General features: G+C 44.2%; 1 protein-coding gene across 1 annotated transcript in view; it reads left to right on the top strand.

Annotated features, from left to right (window-relative positions):
• Window positions 1-24,210, top strand: part of LOC147446209 (uncharacterized protein At2g24330-like) — a 42,629-nt gene extending 18,419 nt beyond the window's left edge. Inside the window, exons 2-6 of the mRNA XM_086525471.1 lie at window positions 20,283-20,633; window positions 21,414-21,558; window positions 21,905-22,014; window positions 22,617-23,046; window positions 23,594-24,210. Coding sequence (XP_086381597.1) covers window positions 20,295-20,633; window positions 21,414-21,558; window positions 21,905-22,014; window positions 22,617-23,046; window positions 23,594-23,853 — 1,284 coding nt within the window. The 5' untranslated portion in view covers window positions 20,283-20,294 and the 3' untranslated portion in view covers window positions 23,854-24,210. The remainder of the gene's footprint in view (window positions 1-20,282; window positions 20,634-21,413; window positions 21,559-21,904; window positions 22,015-22,616; window positions 23,047-23,593) is intronic.

The following is a 24,210-nucleotide window of genomic DNA, read 5'->3' as shown; positions in this document are numbered from 1 at the left end:
GGATGCCCAAAAGCAGAGCCCCAAAAGCTTTTAAAATAAAAAGCATCAGTTCTCTCTCTCTTAAAGAGTCTTTTCTCTTTTTTTAATAAAAAGAAGCAAAATTCGCGTCGCTCATCATTTCCAATTTTTTTAAATTTATTTATTTATAAAAGCTTCCGCGATTTCCGGAAGGGTTTCTGGCAGAAATTACGGGTTGCAGGAATTTTAGGGTTTCTGTTGTCCGCCACGTCATCACTTTGTGACATACCCCCCTCTTGAAAGCATTGTAATCGACCGCGATTACGCCTGCAAAACCGACAAAAGCCATAAACCGTCTTAGCAGACACCGACTGTTAGTACCTACGTACTAGGAACACACATCTAGCACATGTACAAAATCGACAGTCACATCACACGACATCACAGGATATCACATGACATTCAACATTCATTCGGATCTTAGACCATGATTTATCGGCAATGTAGCTAGCAATCACATCTAGGTCCAATCGAGACCTCATCGATGTCCGATTGACTAACCCCTATTGCAACCACGTCTATTCGAGATCAATCAGACCAAAATGCTGCAGTCATTTCGTCTATCAGTTCCTGCACTCAAAAGAAGTCAAGAATAAATCAGTATCGTTATCAGGAATTCCATTTCATAAAGTCATCCAGCAGAATACTGTCAGCTCTCAGTATCCCTGAAGCTCAAAGAGACATCAGTGACTTTAGTATCAAAATCGAGGCATCTGTTGACAAAGGAGCGGAGTGACTTCCCACTCGTGCATCCCACTGCACCAGATCTCTGGCCAAGCTGAATTCTGGGTTCCGTTTGGAGTAGACTATGCTAAACCAAAACATCGAGGTAAAGTTTCACAATCCGAGGAGTATCTGCTAGGTCCTCCTCCTCCATCCACTTCGCATCAAATGCAGGAAAGTTCTTGAACTTAACCAAGAACCGCTTTCGGACTTTACCTTTCTTCGTATCGTTATGTGCCAAAATCTGTTCAGGAACAAGGATCTCCTCGTTTTCTTCCACTTCGGGTTGCTCATCAGGCTCCCCATCATCAGGCACATCACCCTTAACAGGTTTCAAGAGATTCACATGCAATGCATTGTGAATCCTCCAAGTATCTGGCAGTTTCAATCGGAAGGAGACATCATTTATCTTTTCAGTAATCTGGAAAGGTCCGTAGTATCACATACTAAGCTTTGGAAAAAGCCTCTCCTTTCCCTTTTTCTTTCGTAGGCGTGCCTTCTCAAAAGTAAGAGCACCCAATCATCCTCCTTCAATTTCAAGTTGCGACGATGGCGATCCGCTGCCTTTTTCTGTCGTTCTTGAGACTCTTGCAAAGTCTCGCGAACCTTGGCAAAAGCCATATCCAAATCTCGCGAATATTCATCCGCTTCCAATATCTAATCTTTCGTGCTCAGGAAGGATGGAACCTTCGCAACACTTTCAACAATCTCACATGGCGTCTTCCCCGTCGAAGAGTGTATCGTGTTACTGTAGGAAAATTCCACCAAAGATAGGTTCTTTTCCCATTGAGTCTTCTGATCCGAGATACAAGACTTCAATAAATCTAAAATCACTGAATTGGCAATCTCAGATTGCCCGTCAGTTTGCAAGTGGAACGCTGACGAGAACTACAACCGCGTGTCAATGTTCTCCCAAATTGCCTTCCAAAACAAAGTCATAAATCTGGGGTCTCTGTCGGAGACAATCGTCTCAGACGTGCCATGTAATCGGAAAATCATCGTGATCATTCTGTGTTCTTGGGAGATAAAAAATGAAATCCATTGCAATACTTTCCCAGGGGTGGGTGGGTATGGTAAAAGGTTGTAACAATCTCTGTGCCTTATGCCTGTCAAACTTGACCTTCTGGCATACCAAGCAACTGCGCACAAACTCTTCCACATCCTTTTTGAGTCTCGGCTCAAAGAAGTATCTCTCTACCCCCTTCATGGTGGTAGCAATGCCACGGTGACCCGTAAAAGGTGGACAGTGGCATTCAGTCATAACCTTATCCCTCAACGGCTGTGTAACGCACAACATGGTCTTTTTCATCAAGTAGCCTTCCCGAAGGGAGTATCACCCCCTCTCGGATGAAGCGAGCTCTCTCCTCAGGAGTAAGCTTGGGTCGTGCATCATTTTTCTCTGGGTTGCTCTTTTTCTTTCTACTTTCATTCCCAGAAGTCTGTTCGGCTCGTTGTGTCATGGCCTCATTTGTGGGGTAGGTCAGACTGCCAGAGTGAATGGCAAAGCCCTGCTTCGCATGACTCATCAACTCTTGAGTAGAAGTTGACTTCTGTTCCAAGCAGTGATCTCGGATCTCTGTAGGTAGACCCGAGGTAAACCGCTCAATCTGTTCTCTGAACGAGTTCTTGAATGAAGAGGCGGGTAGAAAAGAGCTCCAGAATCTTTCACAATAAGCATTGATTGTATCTTTCTTGGTCATCCGAAGATGGTTCCAAGTAGCTCGTACATCTCGTTCATATTCTTGCGTCAACCAAGAAGAAATAAAAAGCTTCTTAAATTTCAGCCATTTAACTGGCGCAGTCTTGTTTAAAAGAAGCGTGGACCACCAAGTACGAGCATTCCCCTTAAAGTAAGAGGCAGCTCTCCGAATCTTGGAGTGCTCTGAATAGCGTCCTCCCGCGAAAGCGATGTCAAACTGCTGTATAAAAGACAAAGCCTTCGAAGCATTTGAGTATCCTGAAAAAGTATCAAACTTGATCGAGTGGCCACCTTCCTTAAACTCTCGGACTTTCTTGCTTTTATCTTCGAGAAAGTCATACTGGTTAGCTTTGTAAAAAAAATTTCTTCTTGTTCGCATAAAAGTTTCCGTCATCGAAATCTGAGCTGTTTGTAGACGAGTCCTCAGTAGAACTGTCAGTCTCTGTGCGAGACTTAGACTTCCTTGCCTTTTTCTTGCCCTTTCCGAAGTGTTGTTTCTTGCTTCGCTTTTTGCTTTTCCTGTCTTCTTCGCTCGAGTCTGAAGAGCTAGAAGAACTGTCAGAAGAAGAAGAAGAAGAACTGGGTAGGTCTTCAAACTTGACGCGCTTCTTCAATTTCTTTGCCTTGTCAAATGTCGACCGACAACCCAAATATCCCGGGAAGTCAGTGCCTTTCTTCTGCTTTTTGCCGTGCTTTTTGCCTTTCTTTTGCACGTCGAAAAGCTGAGCAATCCGTGCATCAACCACGTTCTCCAGTTCCTTCTCCGTATATTTCTTGGAGGCAGAAGGTTTCTTGAGAGCGGGTTTCGGGAGTGGTGTTGTGGTTCTCTGCCACTCCATCTGTACCTCTTCCAAAGAGGTCTGGTTCATATATTTTGCCATCTTTGGGTCCTTGGCAAAATTGAGCATCATCTTTGTTGCATCGCCAATCAATTGACGACGCTCCATCTCTCTTTGCTCCGCCTGAGTAGGCCGAGGCGGGCCATACTCTCTGTCTGAATCTTCGTTGTGATCCCAGCCCGCAACTCCGAATGCAGAGGGAGTCGACTGATCATTGCCTGAAGCCATAGGTGCCGCGGGAAAAAAAAAATTCGGGGATCGGATTTCCTGTAGAAGAGAAATCGGCCGTGCTCTGATACCACTGTAACAGACTTGGACACTCTAAGTCAAGAATCAACCACGACAACACCAAATAACCACTTCAAAACAATTCACAGATCACAATAGATTTGCACTGGCCCGGCGGAGTTCCGTGCCTAGAGATATTGGCCCCAAAGACTGGCGCCCCTTTCGGTATTTCTTTTTGTATTAATCAATCATCAAAGTACAAGAGAGCGGTTAGGGTTTCACTCTCAGACTTTGCGTCCAGATGCTCTGAGAAGTCAAGCCCTCACCACTTATTTAAAGATACAAGGGATGCCCAAAAGCAGAGCCCCAAAAGCTTTTAAAATAAAAAGCATCAGTTCTCTCTCTCTCTTAGAGAGTCTTAAGCAAAATTTGCGTTGCTCATCATTTCCAAATTAAAAAAAAAAAAAAAAAAACTTCCGCGATTTCCGAAAATTAGGGTTTCTGCTGTCCGCCACATCATCACTTTGTGACAAAAGGATGGTGTCCGAATGGATCCTGCAAAGGTGGAAGCAATGAAGACATGGCCAGCTTTAAGGACTGTGCACGATGTCCTTAGCTTCTTAGGGCTACGTTCTTATTACAGAAGATTCATTCGCAATTTTGCAGAGATTGCTTGACCTTTACATGCTTTGCATAAGAAGAGAGGTCACTTTGAGATGGACCCAAAAAGAGATTTCAGCCTTTAACCTCTTAAAGAAACAGATGACTTCAGATCCAGTCATTGTTTTGCCTGACCTCAGGAAGTCATTTGTGGTCCAGTGTGATGCTTGTGGCAGTAGCATTGGTGCAGTGCCGATGCAAGATGGCAGGGTAGTAGCCTATGAGGGCAGGATTTTGCAAGGGCCAAAGATGACCATGCACGTCTATGAAAAGGAGTTACTGGTTGTGATTCATGCCCTCTTAAGTTGGAAACACTATCTGCTAGGTGCTGATTTTGTTGTCCAAACGGATCATCAAACCTTGCGATACTTTTTGACACAGTCAAAGCTATTGGAAAAGCATATGCGATGGGCAAACATTCTCTCCATGTTTCACTTCCAGATTGTGCATGTGGAAGATAAGAAGAATGTTGTGGTTGATGCGTTATCAAGAAATCCACAAATTTCAGCTGTGTCAATTCCTATCATCATGAGCTTGATGACATGAAGGAACAGTATGCGAGTGACGAAGATTTTGCAAGGATCTTCAAACAGTTACAGGAAGGACAATTTCATGAGCACTACCTCCTCAGAGATGGTTTTATGATGATGCATGCCAGACTCTGTGTCACTAGGCCATTGCGACATAAGGTCATGGTAGAGAGTCACGTCCCACCGTATGCAGGGCATCGTGGTATAGATGCTACAGTGAAAGCGGTCGAGACATTCTTTTATTGGCCTACCTTGAGGAGAGATGTGGATGCCTTTGTGCGAGCATGCGTGATTTGCCAAAAGGTCAGGTTTGACAGGCAAAAGGCACCAGGACTGTTACAGCCATTGCCGATTCCAGATAAACCATGGGAAAGCATAGCTATGGATTTTATCTTTGATCTTCCACGAACACAGACAGGGAATGATGGAATTTGGACCATTATTTGCAGATTCAGCAAGCAAGCTCATTTCATTCCTGTTAGGAAGAAGATAAAACCAGATCAGATGGCACATCTCTTTATGTACAATATCTGTAAGTACCATGGTATGCCACAATCGATTGTTAGTGACCGTGACCCACGGATGACAAGTCTATTTTGGAGAGGCATATTTGAGAATATGGGCACTACGCTTAAGTTCTCATCCTCGTTTCATCCAGAGACAGATGGGCAGTCAGAAGAGGCAAATTCTACTGTCTTGGATCTGCTCAAGTGTTATGTGTCAGAGCACAAGGCGAAGTGGGAGCAGTATTTGCCGTTGGTTGAATATGCGTACAATAATACAATGCATACTTCAACAGGCAAAGCACCTTTTGAAATTGTCGAAGGTAATCTGAAAGTTCCTCCCATTTTGCATACCAAGGAAAAGATCTTTCAGGCAGATCAATATGTACAGAATATGGATGAAATGTACCAGAAGATAAAGCATGTCCTTGAAAGGACACAGGCAAAGCAAAAGAAAGCTGTTGATCTCCACCGTCGTGAATTGCTGTTTTCACTTGGTGATTGGGTACTGTTGCGGTTTGAAAAGGCATGCTTAAAGAAGCGAAAAGGTAAAGAAAGTCTCTTTACAAAGCTTAGTATGCGTTACTATGGGCCTTTTCAAGTAACAAAGAAGATCAGTGACGTCAGGTATAGGCTGAAATTGCCTGAGAATTGGAAGATTTACAATGCTTTTCAGGTGAGTCTTCTCAGACCATTTATTGGTGATGTGCGAGAGGATATGCCAGTTGAAGAGCAGCTAGAAGTTGAAGAGCTTGATGAAATTTTGGTCCTAGAACAGATCATGGCACACAAGGAAAGAAAAGTCAAAGGCAAGGTTATAAGGTGATATTGGGTGAAGTTCAAGAACTATCCACCTTGGATGCAAAGTGGATGGAAGAGAGCGAACTGTTAGAGTCACCAAATGTATTGCAGCTATACCTTAAAGCCTTTGGTTTACCACCTACATATTCTCCAACTCAAGAAGAGCAAAGGTCAAAAGGAAAGAGACCTGCGCTAGAGGGGGGTGATCTAGGAGCTAGCACTTCTCATGTATCTATGGATTTAGTGCAATAGAAGTGTACCCTGCTTGGCAATTGCCCTTGGGGAATAAAAGTTTTGTCCAAAAATCTGTTTAGTGCTATAGAAGTAAGTATGTCTTGTCAGTTGTCAAGAGTACAACAATTGCTTCTAATGAGTACATGTTGACGCATTTGTACACTGCTGGTTTATTATGCTTGAAAGCATTCGAAGTGTACTAAAAGTTAGGGACTCTATTAAAACCAGTGGCACAGTGTGAAAGCTATCCACTATGTCAATGAAACAGTCTCACAGGTAGACCATACATGAGTTAACAAGTGTTGATTGCACAAGAGTGTTAACTACGAGCATGTATGTTTCGTACCATGTCGACCAGGTGTGTACACACGAAAAGGTTGACAGTCGTGACACGGTGTCCATGAAGTGCTGCACACACCAATGGATTGATATTCATGCAAACGAGGATGTTCGCAATTTCAAGAGGGGGGTATGTCACGAGTCTGTGGCAACTTTACTTGTTGATTTCTTTTTGGGGGAATTTATTTGACTTGTTTTAAAGCACCCCTCTAGAAATGCCAATGCCCGAGTTGCATGGTGTGAGGCGGACAGTGAGAGTCTAGGCCGGACGGCCAGTGAGCACTGAAGTTGGGCAATTGGACTAAGGTTAGCCACGGTGGGGCTACGAGTGTAAATCACCTGATAGCTGGCCGACATTGCATCTTTCGATGTGGTTCCAGTGGTGATTGATGGTCAGATGACCAGTGTGAGTGTCATGGAAGCATCTCCTAAAATTTAGGGAACTGTTATTTTGGACCTGAAAATGTGTTCGCGTCATTAGCTCTGGAATGACAAGGGGAACATTTTATTGCTCTGCCGCCAAGTCAACTGACGCACCAGTTGAGGTATTTTTAGCCAAGTTGGCCAAAGTCGGAAACTGGGCGAGGTGTCACTCTGTGAGCATTTCTGCCACTCTGGGAGAGCCGGGGCGAGCCTACAAGAGAAAGGCGGCGCATTTTTCAGCAGGGAGGCGGATCGCAACAAGTGCAAGAGCTAACTGCTCTCTCTCTCTCCCCTACGAGCAGTTATGTTATGCCCCTCAAGTGGGCTTCTCATTTGACCAATGTACATTGTGTGGGTTCATGTGCGATTGCTGAGGCAAGAGCCTCTTGCACAGGTACTGGATTAGCTAGTGGCTAATCCCCCACAGGTATAGGTGAATTCGGAGAGGTTTCACGTGCGAAATCTCGTCCGATTCAAAGGGCAAGTAGCCCTACAGGTGCGGGAGCTCGAGGACTTGCTACGGATGCGACCAACATGCGAAACAGAGCCAGAAACAGGCAATCACAGCCTATTGTGTATTTTTGCAGGTTAGGGTTTCGGCCCTAAACGGTCTCTAATATGCCTAGGAGGTTCGGGGGCGCGAAGGGACCGCTGTAGAGGTGATTTGGCGCATTTTCGGGGCAGAAAACAGAGAATTCATCATGCTGCAGATTCTCGCCAGGTTTTGCAAAGTGACCGAACGCGTCGGGAAAGTCATCTATTGCGTGGGGATATTGATTGCGAAGCGTCCTAGTACAGTTATGTTGCCAAAATCGGGCCAGAACAGATGGAATTCAGCCCAGATTGTGTGGGACAGCTTGTAGGAAATCACAGGTTTTATTCCCTTTGGTAAAGAATAAAGCATCGGGCCAGAACAGATGGAATTCAGCCCAGATTGTGCGGGACAGCTCGTAGGAAATCACAAGTTTTATTCGCTCTGTTAAAGAATAAAGAAATGCCGAAAGGGGCGCCAACCTTTGGGGCCTACAGGTGTCGCTGTCTGCTTGGGAGCATTCTAGCTTCCTGGCCGTGCTTTTGTTTTGAAGTGTAATCCCATTCCCAATTACAGGTTCCTTTTAAGTCATTGCTTTGCGTCGTATAGTCAAGTGTTAAAGAATCGGGTGAAAGCTAACGTCTACCGCCCTACGGGCCGGTTTCAATCTTCATTACATGAGTTTCAATCTACATGATTGGAGCTAGCTAGGCATCCATACCCGATGAACTTGAATTCCCATCTTGTTTCTCTGCATGCTTATCCAACTTTTGTTGCATTGAGCTTTTCCTTTTGCGTGTGGGGAGTATGAATAAGTTCACTACATTCTCGTTGTTGCCTTGGGTCAATTTCCTCCTCCCTAATCTCTTTTCTATGAAAGGCTTTGCTCTCTTCAAAGTGTTGCCGAATGCATCTTTAGTGGCCACAAATGTAGAAGCATGTTGATAGGCATCCTCGCTTGTAGCTTTCAAAGCATGTAGTTTTCCAATGGCTTGCTTGACGAGTGCACACGCTTCCCCAATCAACTCACTATTGTCACTGACGGTTGACACAAGCTCTTGAAGGAGATTATGAAGATCCTTCAAGCCTTTATTGTTATCTTTCTTTTCCTCATTCTCATGAAGACTCCCACCCTCAAAGTTTGGGTCAACTTGATGTACATCTTCTATGGAAACACATCTCTCCATGGCTTTAATTGGCAGTGAAGGCCTTGCATGGATATCACCATAACTTTAAGCACACATCCTTCAAAGTAGCAGTTGAAACACCTAACATAAGCATCACTTTTATTTGATGCTTACATATATTTCCCTCCTTTGACCAAGCACATGTGCAACAAGCCCAAACACTGTTAGGATTGTATACAATATGCACCACTTGTGGGTTTGAGCCATTTTGCAGAAGTACATGTGAATCCTCCTCCATAGAAATTATGGAGACATGGCTGTCAGGAATTTTCATCGCTCTTTCATAAGAATTCTCTACAATACTCTCAATTGCATTATTGCGCACAAACCCCTAGTCTTTCGTCATTTGTACGTACCAATAAAAAGGCAGAGTAGCGGAGGTCAGCTTGTGAACCAGCCAATCGATTCTACGTCCAACCATCTTCTTTGAACTTCCTAGAAATTTGGTCTTCAATACACCATGATAGGTCTCAATTGCCCCATTTGTATCCCGTCCTGAGTGTGGGAGTGTCCTAGATGCACCCACATGTCTGCAGGCAAAACCAACATGGCGCGTAAGATAAATACACAAATAAAAGCTATTTACTGTACATAAGATTGTGTATGTACCAATTTTTGGAAGCCAACATGTTTTGAAGTAATTGATGAAGGCCTCTTCCTTTTGGAAATCTTGGAGGAATGAATCTACCATTTCTTGCGCACGTTCTCGTGCTTCCATCTCTGTCGTGCTGGAGGGTCCTCGCATGTGTATGATGAGCCCCAAGGTACGGAACATCGAAGCCCTTGTTGGCCACCTTTGTACCTTCCTAACAAGGTGCTTGAACCAACATCGTCGCACACGCCACAAGCATAAGTAGATTGGAACATTGAAAACCTCCCTGTCGTAATACCAAAACTTTTTTGGCATCATATAAAAAAAGATTGTTTGCAAATATTCTCACTTTCATACCTAATAGCACTTATTTCTGTCTCTGCATCATCTAACATGAAAGCGGCAGGCTCCCAACACTTGTGGTAATCTAACATTCCATTTCTAAACTTGGAAAGCCACAAGCTCGTCACCTCTAGTGTAGCGCTAGATGACAATATCCAAGCTATAGGTACGCCATTGTGATGCGCATCAAAAACGAGGATAGTGTGCCTATGGTCCTCTCGATGAACGATCGCACACGGAACCTTCTATTGCAAAGCATGAAACCGCAACATCGGCACAAGCAAAAAAACGAGGAGACGACGCAACAAAGGACTCACCAAACGAGGATGTCAATGCCATTTCACCATCAGCCGTCTACATCGCGACCATAGCCTTGGTGTGATATCATACATTAATCCCCATCACAGTGATAAAGAGGATTTGGTATGTCATGTTCCGAAGTGTTATCTTCTCCTTGGGTCTCTAAGTAGAAGAAGCTATGGGTGTGTAATCTTCTTCGACGAGGGTTTACTCCCTCGCAAGTGATGGATGGACACATCAAGGCATTGCATACTTTGATCACATCAGATCCCCACCATCCCACAACGAGAGATGATTTCCTCTCCATTCTCGACATTCTTAACATAGCACGAAAGATTGCTATTGAGACATTATTTGCATGTCATAACCACAATGCAAAATGTGCAAGTTCCGTCGCCCGTTGCCTTTAATGCTAGTATTTTGCATTGGACGCTTATGCATGACGAGCAATCAAAATATAAGGTCATGCGCCAAGCAATTATCCCATGGTCACGTGTTGACGACTTTGTTCAAGGTGAGGGCAAGATCGAAGGCTATGACACGGTCTTCAACAAATACACGCACCATCGTCGCCATCCTGATAAAATCAAGAGAGTGATGCGTTGATTGAAAACATAGTGTAACTGTGTTATGGTTATCAAAAGTTTATTGTAGTCAAGTTGTAATCAAGCCCTTGCAAATTCATTCCTCTATGATGGATGGACACATCAAGGCATTGCATACTCAGATCACTTGTTTAGAACATCCCAAGCTTGATTACAACTTGACTACAATAAAATTTTGATAACCATAACACACTTAGGTTTCAATCCACGCATCATTGAGCAACCTCTTGATTTTATCAGGATGGCGACGATGGTGCGTGTATTTGTTGAAGACCGTGTCATAGCCTTTGATCTTGCCCTCACCTTGAACAAAGTCGTCAACAAGTGACCATAGGATAATTGCTTGGCGCATGACCTTATATTTTGATCGCTCGTCATGCATAAGTGTCCAATGCAAAACACTAGCATTAAAGGCACTGGGCGATGGAACTTGCACATTTTGCATTGTGGTTAGATAATTTCGATCTTAATTCAATCTCCTCGAGCCAAATCAAATGGGGCATGAGCAAACTATATCAAGCTTCATTAGGATATGTAAGCATGGGAATTCATATACAAATACATGGAGAGGTGTGGATGTGTGTGAGAGATAGAGAGGAACATGGCAGCATCATCAAAGGTGTGTGTGTGTGTGTGTGTGTGTGTGTGTGAGTGAGAGAGAGAGAGAGAGAGAGAGAGAGAGAGAGAGGAAGAAGTTTTACAAATGAAAGTTTTTAAAAAAAACTTCATTTCCAAACCCTTGCCTCGTTTGCTTGCTTTTAGTGTGTGTGGATGTGTGTGTGTGTGTATGTGTGTGTGTGAGATATGCCTTGAATAATTAGTCTATGAGAGGGGGATAATGAAGACGAATGGAATTAATTGCAAGGCTCCAAGGCTCTAGGGCGTTGAAAATCCAGGCCGAGGGTATCCGATGCAGTTGAGAGAAAAGTGGGGGCGCCTAAAAAGGCTTGCTGAGGTGGCGGGGGGAGGGCTTGAAAATGTAACGTGAGGGCCTCTGTTGAGGTGGCGGGGAGCTGCTTGCCATGAGGGCAAGCACCCCGAAAGTTAACCAGAGCCAAGCGCCTCAACGCTGGCGATTGATACCGTGTGAGAGTGCACGTGTGCGGAAGTGTGAGAGAGGGGACAGAGAGAGGAGACAGTAGACCACAAACGCAAGATATGGCGAAGAGGGGGCGATCAGCCCCCCATGACTACCATAAGCAGAAGACCCAATACACAATGATCAGATAGTGTGGAAGTGGGTACCTCCCTGGCCTTACAAATAGGTGCCCAAGGGGAGGTAGGGCAAAGCCTGGAAAAATCCTCCACGACCCAACAAGAAATAAATGAAGTATGAGGGCTCCTAGACAAATTGGGCGTATGCAAAGGGTGGCTAGCCAGGAGGTACACTAGCCGTACATGCATGCCCTAGATCTGTGAAGCATCAGAGTGGTGTAAGTCTAACATCACTGGCGATGCTCCCAAGATAATCTGCCAAGAGTGAGGCCCTGGGCACACTTATAAAGGCCCTTGGCATGTCCAAAAGCATTTACATGAAAAGCAATGAGCCCCAAAGCAATAGTCTCCAAAATCTAGCGCCCCTTGGCCTCAACCTAAAACGCGGAAATCCATACAGTTGTGAGGAACATGTCACATTCTCCTTGGTCTAGAGAGAGCTCTTATGATCAGGTTCAGAGTGTAGGTTTCACATGAGGACTCCTTTTGGACAAGGGATGTTGTTTATGACAGAGACCATACGGAAGTTGGTTTGATCAAATAGATGTGCATCTTGGTATCTCCCATTCGCATTTGAGATGGACGACGAGTGGGTCCTCTTGCCTCTCTTACAATATGGCTGTGTTATAAATTTGCATCCTTTTTTGGGATACAACGGCAACAAATGTGGATGCGGATGATTTTGGAGACACGGCCTAGGGGTTTCATATGACAAGTCGTAACATGGCACTACCACCTTATGGAGCATTGACCGAGGGGCCTAAAACCCTAAAGTCAAGAGCTTGAACTCTGGAACTGATTTTCGTAAATCATGCCAACCTGTTGACGTGGCACTGCAATTTGTGCTGTTGGTGATGATGTGGCAGCTTGTATGGATTTCTGCAAATTGCGCTGGCTGAAATTGAGAGTTTTTAACGCTAGCTTTTTGGAGCAGTTGCTTTTGAGTTTAAATGCTTTTGGGGCTCTGCTTTTGGCATCGCTTGTACTCTTTATAAGTGCCTAGAGGGCCACTTCTCAGAGAGCATCTAGACGTAGAGTCTCGGAGAGAGTTGGACCCTTGGGAGTTGTACCTTGCGACATTAATAATAAAGAAATACTGAAAGGGGCGCTAGTCTTTGGGGCCAATACGTCTTGGCTTGGAATTGCGTCGCACCATGTCGTCTTCTTTCTCTTTTATTGAAGTGTTTTTGAATTGCTAGTGTTGCCAAGAGTGTGGATTGGGGTTATCTGTGTGTTTCCGTGCGATTCCCGACAAAATTGACGGAGAACAGAGAGATTCTACAGGAATTATCTATTCTTTCCCCTTTTTCAAGAGAAAACCGATCCTACGTCAAACTACAGATGGAAGCTATGGAGTTGGATGAAGAAGAAAGGACGAGAGGAGGAGGAGAAGAAGAAAACGGAGTTTCTTTTGCCCTAAAAAGCTCAAAAACCATGCTTTTTTCTGCTTTTCAGTGTTGCAGAGACCTTAAAAAAATTTCTTCAACGGTTGAGAATATGGATATGCGATAGAAGGAAAAGTTGATCCTCTCCATGAGCCTACGCATTGATGTTAACAGATTTCAATTTCGATACTTTTGAAAAATTAGGGTTTTTAGGAGTCAACCTGTGTGAAATCAATGTTTTTGGAAGATCTTGTTATGTGTGTACAGATAACAGGTAATAGGAGCGAGGAACACTCACCTGCAAGCATTTGGAAGCATGGAGGTGGACATCCACTCTTTTGCAACGAGGTGAACCTGTTGCTTGAAATTTTACCTGTTTTACAGGTGAAATCGAGGATGACAAGGTGACAAATTTGCATTTGAAAGCAATTGGGAGCGATAGCGGTTTACAAATGATTGCCATAACTTTTCGATTCAAGATAAGAATCATGAATTTTGTTTTGAATGAATGATGATGATGCATGAGGAATGTTGAATGATCGAATGAGATTCTCATATGAATGAGATGATTGGATACTGTGGTGAGCGCATCAAAAGTTCTGGAGGGATGAGATAGCTACACATGGATCTAGGTGCATTAAAACTATTGGACGCACGAGATGACTAGATTGAAATGATTGAAAACACTATTTTCAATGTGAACGAAGTGTGTGATTTGTGAACTGCATGATCTTTGAATGTATGTTCTTGTGGACTCTAGTACATGAGTACATAGAGTCAGTATCTACTGAAGAAGGTTTTCGTCCTATAGTTGTTTTGCAGGTGTAATCGAGGATGATTACTCTTCTTTAAGAGAGGGCATGATCTTTGATGTATGTTCTTGTGGACTCTAGTACATGAGTACATAGAGTCAGTATCTACTGAAGAAGGTTTTCGTCCTATAGCTGTTTTGCAGGTGTAATCGAGGATGATTACTCTTCTATAAGAGAGGGGTATGTGACAAGTCCGCAACGTGGCACTCCCACCTTATGTAGCATTGGCTGAGGGGCCTAAAACCCTAAAGTCAAAAGCTTGAACTTTGAAGCTGATTTTTGTAAATCACGCTGACATGTTGACATGGCATTGTTGTACGGAATTTTCGCAATTTGCCCCACTAGTGATGACGTGGCAGCCTGGACGGATTTTCGCAAATTGCGCTGGCTGAAATTGAGAGTTTTTAGCGCTAGCTTTTTGGAGCAATTGCTTTTGAGTTTAAATGCTTTTAGAACTTATGCTTTTGGGGCTCTGCTTTTCGCATCCCTTGTACGCTTAATAAGTGCCTAGAGGGCCACTGCTCAGAGAGCATCTGGACGCAGAGTTTTGGGGCTCTGCTTTTCGCATTCCTTGTACGCTTTATAAGTGCCTTGAGGGCCACTTCTCAGAGTGCATCTGGACGTAGAGTCTCACAGAGAGTTGGACCCTCTGGAGTTGTACCTTGCGATATTAATAATAAAAAAATACCGAAAGGGGCGTCAATCTTTGGGGCCAATACGTCTTGGCTTGGAACTCTGCCCATCTTCTCTCTCTTTTACTTGAGTGTTTTTGAATTGTTGAAGTGTTGCCAAGTGTGTAGATTGCGGTTATCTCTGTGTTTTTGTTCGATCTTTCGCCTTCGCTTTTCTGAGATGCTACAGGAGGTTTTCACTACAGATGCTGTATATCAGTGAGATACACAACACTGATCTTTGTGGTTTTCGCTACATCGCCTTAGGTGGACAGAGCTGTTGGCAGATTTATGTAGACTTGATCGCAATCCAGATAGCTACATCATTTCACCACCTGATTAGAGTATCTTTATCCTTGTATGTATGCTTTGGTTTGATCTGAGATTTTCCCCCCATGATCTCATTGTATATCTTCCCATGTTTCTTGTGTGTGTGTGTTTGTGTGTGTGTATTTAGATAGAGAGAGAGAGAGAGAGAGAGAGAGAGAGAGAGAGAGAGAGAGAGAGAGAGAGAGAGAGAGAGAGAGAGAGAGAGAGAGAGAGAGAGAGAGAGAGAGAGAGAGAAATGAAATGAAATGAAATGTTATATTAACGTCTTCAAAAGGCCAAAATGACCTATGAGACCAATCAGTTACAAAATAGTGAATCTAATACCATGTCTGGGTACAAAAGAACTAGAAAAGAACTAGAAGTGGAACAAAATACTACTACTACTACTACAATCTAAAACTACGTGGGTGTAGCAGCTTATACAATAGGTACCCGGTAAACTGGATGTAACAGTGTGTGAAACAAAGATGGAAGAAATGGTGAGGATCCATCCTCATCTGCACTCTGGATGTCGAGAGAGTATGGCTCGAATCTTCTGTTGTAGTCTCCGTCGATGCTGTGTAGCTCCTCTCCTCAGTCGCGGTCGTCTGTATCTCTGTAGCTCCAATGCTCGGTCGATGAGAGTGCCAGTAGTGGTCGAATGAGTGTGGGACGAGCTCTGCAGTGGTGGCTGCTCCTCTGGCTGTCCCATATCTAGTGAAAAGAAATCTGTAATGTGTCTCTGGGACTGCCTCTCTCTAGCTCTCCCCAGTAAAGTGTCTCTATACCTGTGTAACTCAAGTAGATATAGTCCAAGACATCTCTGATCCTCATAACTCATGACCCTAGATAGAGGACCAAAACCCTCTCTGAATAAGCAGTGGAAACGCCCCCGTATCTCATAGAACACTGTGCAATGACATATGTAGTGCAACTCTGTCTCTGGCTCTCTCTGGCATAATCGGCATATCCTGCTGTCTGCTGGTATCCCTCTGAATCTACCAGTCTCAATCTCGAGCTGATGTGAGGATGTGCGTATCTGACCAATGGCACAACGCAAACCATGAGACATATGTGTGTCCATGTAGCTGGGTCGAATCACAAACCCATCTCCTGTGAGGTGGAGAAGATGCTCTCTATAGAAAGCCATCTTTGTGCTCAACTCCTGAGGCGGCTCTATCCATGTCCTCCTGGTGTCGAGCTGGATCAGGTCCTGACGAATGAGTCTAGTGATCTCCACCCGTGTAAGAGACAGCGAGGGTGCCTGAAGAGAATACTGGAAAGGGGGCAACCTGTCCATGGTGAAGCCATGCGTCTGAAACCATGAAGTCATCTGTGCATACCAGCATGAAGTGTCCCCCTGTAGAGCTAACTGTCTGGAAGACTCAAGGGCCAATCTAGCATATCTGTCTCTAGTAGTATCCCATAGGCTGTGCACAAAGGACACTGATCTGGTAAGCGCCTCAATCTCCATGGGGGGGGCAGCTAGCTCTGCTCGAATGATCGCGTGAGGTACGGAGGCCTTGGCTCTAATCAATCGGGAGATCATAGATACCAAGGGCCTCTCCATACCTCTCCAACCATCCTGGCCTACAGAAGGTCCCCATACCTGTACCCCATACATCATAGCTGAGGCTACTAAAGTATCAAAGAGCCATAACTTTGTCCGAGGTTCCTGGAACTGAACCTGCGAACACATCCTCTCCAAGCCTCCCAAGGCCGCATAAGCTCTGGTCAGTCTAGTCTTTGCTGCTCTCCCCAAAGAAAACCTCGGCCCAGTGAAGACTATCCCAAGGTAAGTGTATGCATCTGTATACTCCACAATCTCTTGACCATACGTGAAGGTCGGTGCCGATCTCCTGATCCACTGCGGTGTGGTGTTAAACACCATGACCTTGGTTTTACCAAGGTTTACAGACAATCCACTATCCTCTGCAAAACTGTGTAATGCATCCAACTGTCGCTGCATACCCTCTGGTGAGTCAGAGATCAAGACAATATCATCAGCATATAACAACAATGGGATCCACGTCCCTGCCAGCTGGGCACCTCTATCACCCTCTCTGTCAATGTAATCAGACACCTCATCAACATACATACCAAATAGAGTAGGAGACAATGGGCAACCCTGTTTCACCCCGATAGTGGAGTGAACTAAGTCAGATATCCCCTCTGGGGTGCGTACATGTCCCATCACTGATCTGTATAAAGCCATAATCCCCCAAATCAACACTGTGGGCACCCCCATCTCCTGCAGTCTGCGCATCAGTCGAGCTCTTGGTACCATGTCAAATGCTTTGCGGAAATCCACAAAGCTACAATAAATCCGTCTCCCATGTGACCTGCCCTCCTCAATGATAGCTCTGAGTGTCAGAATATGGTCAAGAGTGGAGAAACCCCTCCTGAAACCTGCCTGTCCCTTTGCCCGTACACCCTCACCCTCTGCCCAGTTACTCAACTGCTGCTCAATAATGGATGCATACAATCGTGCCAGTGTGTGTCCAACCATAATAGTGCGGTAATTTCCAGGCTCTGTAGGATCACCTGCCTTGAATATAGGCACAATAGTAGACAACCTCCAAGTCTCAGGTAATCCCTCACACATGGCACGATTGAACAACACTGCAAGAACCTCCATCAGCATATCCCTAGCATGTATAAAGTGCTCCGCTACTAGACCGTCATGATCGTAAGCCCTCCTGGTCCTCATCCTGTCAATGGCTCTCTTTACCATCTCAGTGGTAAAGAAGGTGCTCGTAGGTGGACATGGCTCTGTAGGATCTGGAAGGGGATCCTGCCCAGGAACCGTATATAACGATGTCGCATACTGGCCCCACACATCAGGAGAAGTAATCACTGGGGGAGGGGAGTGCTCATGGAAGAGTCGCCATGCCTCGCCTGAGTCTCTACTCAAGAACAACTGATACAAGTCTCGCTCCATCTGGGCCAGGTAAGCTCGTTTCTTCTTTCGCACAAGACGCCGGAAAGCAATCCGCGACTGTCTGTAGGTGATGACTCCTAAATGAAGATCCCTCTGAAGCTGGGCTCTCATCTCTCTGCACTCCTCATCATACCAACTATTCTGGGGCATGCTCCCAGAATGTCGCCTCCGATCCGGTTGAGTGTGTGGGTATGCCTCTGATGCTGCATCATGTAGTGTCTCAGTCAATAAAGTAGTGCACTCCTCTACTGAGAGGCCTGGAGCAACTGTGCATAGACGATCCCAGATCGCCTCTGTATAAACCGAGTCAGTCTCTGGTGTAAATGTATAACGGGTGTGTGACCTGCCTCCTGATTTCTGGGCTGTACTAAACTGAAAAGATACGGACAGTGTCAAGAGAGCATGATCCACTGCTACGCCCACTGGTCTGGCTCCCACCGTGAAATCCTGAATACAAGGAATAAAGCTCGGCTGTGTCATAACATAGTCCACTGTACTGGCCCCATGTGTGTGTGGAAAGCATGTGAAGCCTGCTGCTCCAGGAAACCGCTGTAAGCCATTAAGTATGGCTAGCCCATGTGTAGTCGTCATCTCCGTGAGGTATCTCCCATACTCAGTCTGCTCTCTGTCATGTGAGCATCTGTCAAACCCCAGCTCACCCACATCCAACTCTCTAAGCATCTCATCTGAGGTGTCGTAGAAGACTGTCTGACAGTTGCCCGTTCGAGCATTGAAGTCTCCTAGGAGGATGATATCACCATCCCTAGAAAACTCCCATATATCATCATCTAGAATTGAGAAAGGCGACTGCCCTCTGGATACAGCATATACTGACGTACTGGGGGGGAAGTAACATATAGCAATATATAGAAATCGACCTGTGTCAGCTCTCAGCCTCACCCACATGTATCTAGCCTGATCATCTCTTCGTACAATATGTAGTAGTGGCTGTAGCTCCTCCCTAAACAACACCGCTACTCCTCCTGAACCTCTACTCCCATGCTCAGATCTCGTGACTGTTCTGTGGGCTGTCTCCCATTTGTATCCCACCACAGGTGGCAACAGTTGGCCAGGGGCCTGGTGAGTCTCTGAAAAGAAAACAATGTCCTTGTCTCTGAAACTGTCCTCAAAGGCACCAACATCCAACCTCATAGACCCATTACAATTCCAAGTCGCCATCCTCAATGTGGTCCCATAGGTCTCGCACCGTCATGTAGAGCGCCGCTCTACAATCACCACCCGACCATCTCTGTAAAAGGCCATCTTCCCCTTCTCCCTTGCCGCTTGAATCTCGGGCATTACTTCTCTCATATGCGCAAGTTGTGAGAGAGTGAGGTCATCGCCTAAGAAAATACCTGTCTTCTTGAGAGTAGGTCTCTTCCTCAAGAATTCCTTCTTCTCTTCCAATGAAGGGAAGCGTAGTATGAGAGCTCTTTCCTTTGAAGATTCTCCGGGGCCCTCACTCTTCTTGCCCACTCTCCATGCCTTTGTGTGTGAAGGCTTCTCCACCCCCATCATTGATGTGAGGCTTGTGACCTCTTTTTCCACATTGTTTATGTCCTTGAGGCCGGTTACCCTCACATGTAGAGCCCGCACCCTCCTTCTTTGTTCCTCTTCGAGGGTCATGTTGATAAGAGTGGGTGTACAAGGAGCTTCCTTACCTTTCCCTTTCTTGGCAACCTCAATCCATTTTTCGGCCTCCTCTACTTTCTTTTGCGTTTCGGATATGACCGCGGCCCATGACTTCTTCTCCTCATTGATGTTGTCAATTTCTTCCCTCAAAGAGGGCTGAAATTCCCCCTCTTCAAGCCCATTTTTTGACCGTGTTTCCAACACTTCTTTGTGGAGGTCCAAAATGCTATTCTCCAACGTGGCGATCTTGTTGAGAAGATGATCCTTCTCGTCCTTCCACCTCTTCTCCTTTTCTTCATTTTCTCGGAGGAAAACGGTCTTCGCGTTCCTCCAATCTTCCATCTCTTTTCTCCATGCTTTCATTTCCAATTCAATGATGGAAATTCGTTTGGAGTGAAGCATATATTTGAGTTTGCTTGTTGCCATAGGTGAGGTTGGGGATGACATGAGAGAGAGAGAGAGAGAGAGAGAGAGAGAGAAGAGAGGATTGATGTTTCTAAAGTGCAGAAAATGCAGCAAACCCTAAAACGCAGATCTGTCCAACAACCCCAAAAAAAAAAAAAACAAAAAAAAAAAAAAAAAAAAAACAAAAAAAAAAACAGTCGCGAACCCTAAAATACAGCAACAAACCCTAAACGAAAGCATGGTAAAGAGAGAGAGAGATGGCGTGATGAGAGAGAGAGAGAGAGAGAGAGAGAGGCTAACAAAAGAGAGAGAGAGAGAGAGAGAAGGGTTTCAAGGTTTTGTAATCCCTTCAAGCAGGAGTACCCAAGTATGGCCTCAAGTAGTTCAGAAGACGAGTCCAGCAAGAGTTCTGCTGCAGGACCTGCTGCAAGCAGTACTGAAGACGAGACAAGCAAAAGTGGAAAACCTGATTCAGTAGGAACATCTAGACAGAGTCAGCAGGAGGCAAAGAGGAGCTTGCTTGGAAAATTTTGGAGCGGTTTTTCCATCTTGGGATTTCTTTTTCACACCAGCAGCAATGAAGATTTTGAGAAGCGGCTTCAACATCTTTCGAAAGAGGAGGCAGCAGCTCACACTCGCCTCAAGCGCCGATCTCAAACTTGGCGAAGGCTTGCCAGGGGACTTATCATTTATTCAGTTGTTCTTGAGGTAAGTAATGGCAACAATTTGATTTGATGGAGATATTTGCAGAAGACAACAGTCCCTTTTTGCTGAAAGATTTTTAATCATTTCTATTTGTGAGGTCATTGGTGAGTAGTTTTGTTTGAGACACTTAAAGATAGATCTCCATTGTCATAAAGATTAGACTATGCAAAAGTTGGGGCATATCCTTCCCAAAATGATACAAGGGTAAATTGGGATCTTTTTTTATGTGGGGTATATTGAGAAGTTCCACAAATTTATATGTATATGTATATATATATATATATATATATATATATATATATATATATATATATATATATATATATATGTCACGGGGCTTTTGGGTTAATCCCCCAGCTTGTGGAGGGTTTGTGTCCCATGATGCATTAGTCCAAATGTTAGGGTGGTTGTGGCACAAGAGGATTTGGTTTGCTGCTTTTATGGGAGAGCTCAGGTGTCCTTTGCAGTAACCTGGGAAATATTACAACAGCCTAATCTTGCAGGAAAATTGTTTGAAGCGTTCCTAGGCAGCATGTTCCACCTGACGCTTGCCCCGATCCTGAATTCTACCTGTTTTGAACGCCGCCAAAGTCCAGGAGCTTGGTTAATAGAGGGCACTAATGCTGCTGAGCATCATATACTAAATTATTCCTTTGCATTCACTTTGAGCTTTGAGTTTTCAGCCGTTTGTGTCAATTAACGTTACGGACTGGATAGCGGAGTGTGTCATTGTTTGACCTTTTGAAGTGTATGCAGTGTTTTATAATTATTTGCCTTGTGCAGCTTTTGCTGTTGGGGATTGCAGTGATTATGACCAGAGCACCTGAATTGTCATGGCAAACAAGGGCACTTAGAGTTTTACCAGTTTTTGCTTTTCCAGCTCTTGCTTCTTTAGTGTACTCCAGTTGCTCAAGCTACTACAGGATGCGTACGTATTCTGATCTTCACTGCTATATCCATAGTGAGCAATAATGATCAACATGCAATGATCCTAATGTAACATTTGAACTATATGATTCGAGATTGACTGCTATCTCTTGGATTTACCTCTCCTGCTTCTCTTTCCAGTAAAAGACAAGATTCTTCCATCTTTACTTTCCCCTTCCCATCTTCTCCTTTCTTCAATATCAAGTGTAAAGTTGTTCCTGAAAGAGCTGCGTTCTTTCCTGACAAAGAATTTTTGACATCAGAACTGCAGTGTTTAGTAGGCATTTCCTAGATTGGGCTATCAAAAACCTGCTTGTTTGTGAGAAAATAATGATTTGCTCATGCAGGTGAGCGAAAGGATCAAAAATTACTTGACAGGCTTCGTAATGAAAGGAAAGCCAAAATAGATGAGCTGAAGGAGAGAACAAATTATTATCTTACTCAACAGCTGATTCATGTAAGGCACTCTTTTGTTTAATTTATTAAGAATTTCTCTCATGCTTAAGCATAATAGTTTCCCGAGAGCATACATGAAACCATATCGTAGTAATACAACAGTACATGGTGTCTTGGGCTGTGTATCTTGAGCTATAATATCGTACCGTATTAGTGTTCAGTGACAAAGGTTGTATTAAGGTCTGTGGCAGTCTGCTTAGGAAAAATACTACTCCTAAATGGATTCCAATTTGATTTTTTTTCATACTCAATGCTGAAGGAGACCCTTAAGGATAAGGAAAGTTCAAGGGAAAAGTAAAGATAATGGAAACTCTTAAGAAGAAGAAAGTGCTAGGGAAAGGAAAGGGAAGAAAGTGTACACACACATTGCATGCAAGGGAGGCCCCTTCTTCATATATATAGAGCAAAAAGTCTTTTGACTTTCCATTGTCTTCAGACTTTTCATTTCCTACTCTGTTACCTTCACTTTCACATTTTAGATGTTTTGGAAGGTTTCTCACTTTTTGAAATTGTGAGGACCTAATCGATGATCAATGTTTCTAAAATAACATTCAGTACGTCTAGAAGTTTGATAAAGTCTTTTTGTATGCTCAATAAAACTAGAAATATGATTCGGATCCAGCAGCCAAAGAAGCAGCAGCCCGGGTGCTGGCATCAAAGCTGGGAGCTGATGCAGGCCTGGCTTTAGCATTGGAGCAATCGAACATCATTGAAGAGAGTAGACGTGGTTCCTTTGAGGGACGCAGACAAAGTGCAGATCCCCTTGATGCAACTGGGTTGAGACGACGCACTAAGCATCAGCCCTCACCAAGCACTGGGCAATCCTTTTTACCTCCAGGCTCAGCAGTTAACGAGAGTGGGTTAAGAAGAGGCGATTCTGGTGAACAAATTATGGAGTTGGAGCAAACTACAGGCAGGATGAATGGTAGTGGGGGTGGTGGAGGCTGGCTAGCTCGCCTTGCTGCCATGCTTGTTGGAGAGGATCCTACTCAATGTTACGCCTTGATTTGCAAAACCTGCCACATGCATAATGGTAAACAAATTTATCTAACCTTTATCTTGCTTATAATGGATAGGTGCTTGTTTACGCTCATGGGGTGCACTTATCAGAAACCATCTATATCACGTGCATTCAAATGATATTAAAAAAACCCCTGTACTTTTGAGGCAATAAAATGACCCCTTTTTCGTGTTTGACTTACAGATTTTTTTTCCTAATCTTCGATTAAAAACCCCTTCTGTAAAGAAAAATTATTAAAAAGTAAATAATTTCTATGAATTAAAATATCCCTCCTTTTGAACACATGTTTTACACTAGAAATTTCCTAAGGTGCACCCCCCCAAGGTTTTACGTCACAATAAGGTGCCATGGTAAGAGCACTCTGCTATACAGTCAAGTTGCCACATTGTAAAAGAGAAGCCTTGGCCTAACAGTCAAGAATATGGCATTTCATAGTCAAAATGAGCTTGGATGTTAGACATAGAGCTGCAAGTCCTATATACTCTGTGTAAATAGTCTGTCTGTATAATCTGTACTCTCGGCATCACCATCATTTATAGTGTTTATGTTGCATTTTCAGGTCTTGCAAGGAAAGAAGACTTTCAATACATTGCGTACTACTGCCCTCATTGCCAGTCCCTCAATGGATCGCGCCAACTAGGGGAAAGTGCCGTAGGTGGTAACACGCCTCTTGCCACGACTCCTCGAGCTGGCGATTCTCAAGCTATACAAAACAATGACTTTTTGAGGGGTAGTGACACTGAAATTGTGGCTTCCCAGACAGTTTTGTCTGAAAGTTTTGTGACTGCCTCTGAGCAAAGCAATGGAATTAACAGCTAAATCATTCCACCCAGCAACAAAGAGAGTCCTTTTCTTTGTTATCACAAGGAAAGGACCTCTGAGTTAACAAGGAAAGCACTCTCTGAGTTAACTCAAAGAGTCCTTTTCTTGCTGCACGATGATGATCGTGAGAGTGCTATTTGCTTCATTTTGAATGGCAAATGCTAAGAAAAATCATCGCCCATCAGGCAGTACGTTTTGTGTATTGTATTTTTGGCATTTTCTTTATTATGTCAACCAGCAGAGACTGTGGTAGCTTGGGCTCAGAGTCTTGTGTATATATATGGTCTCCGTCCAGCTGAGACAAATTACCGAATACTTGCATATTGTATTGTATTAATGGCCAGTTTATGAGTC

This window comes from Adiantum capillus-veneris, chromosome 12 (assembly GCF_014529385.1).
Source record: "Adiantum capillus-veneris isolate H3 chromosome 12, ASM1452938v2, whole genome shotgun sequence".
Taxonomy (NCBI): Eukaryota; Viridiplantae; Streptophyta; class Polypodiopsida; order Polypodiales; family Pteridaceae; genus Adiantum; species Adiantum capillus-veneris.
Note: the sequence above shows the minus strand (reverse complement) of the source record. Positions and strands in the feature narration are given on the sequence as shown.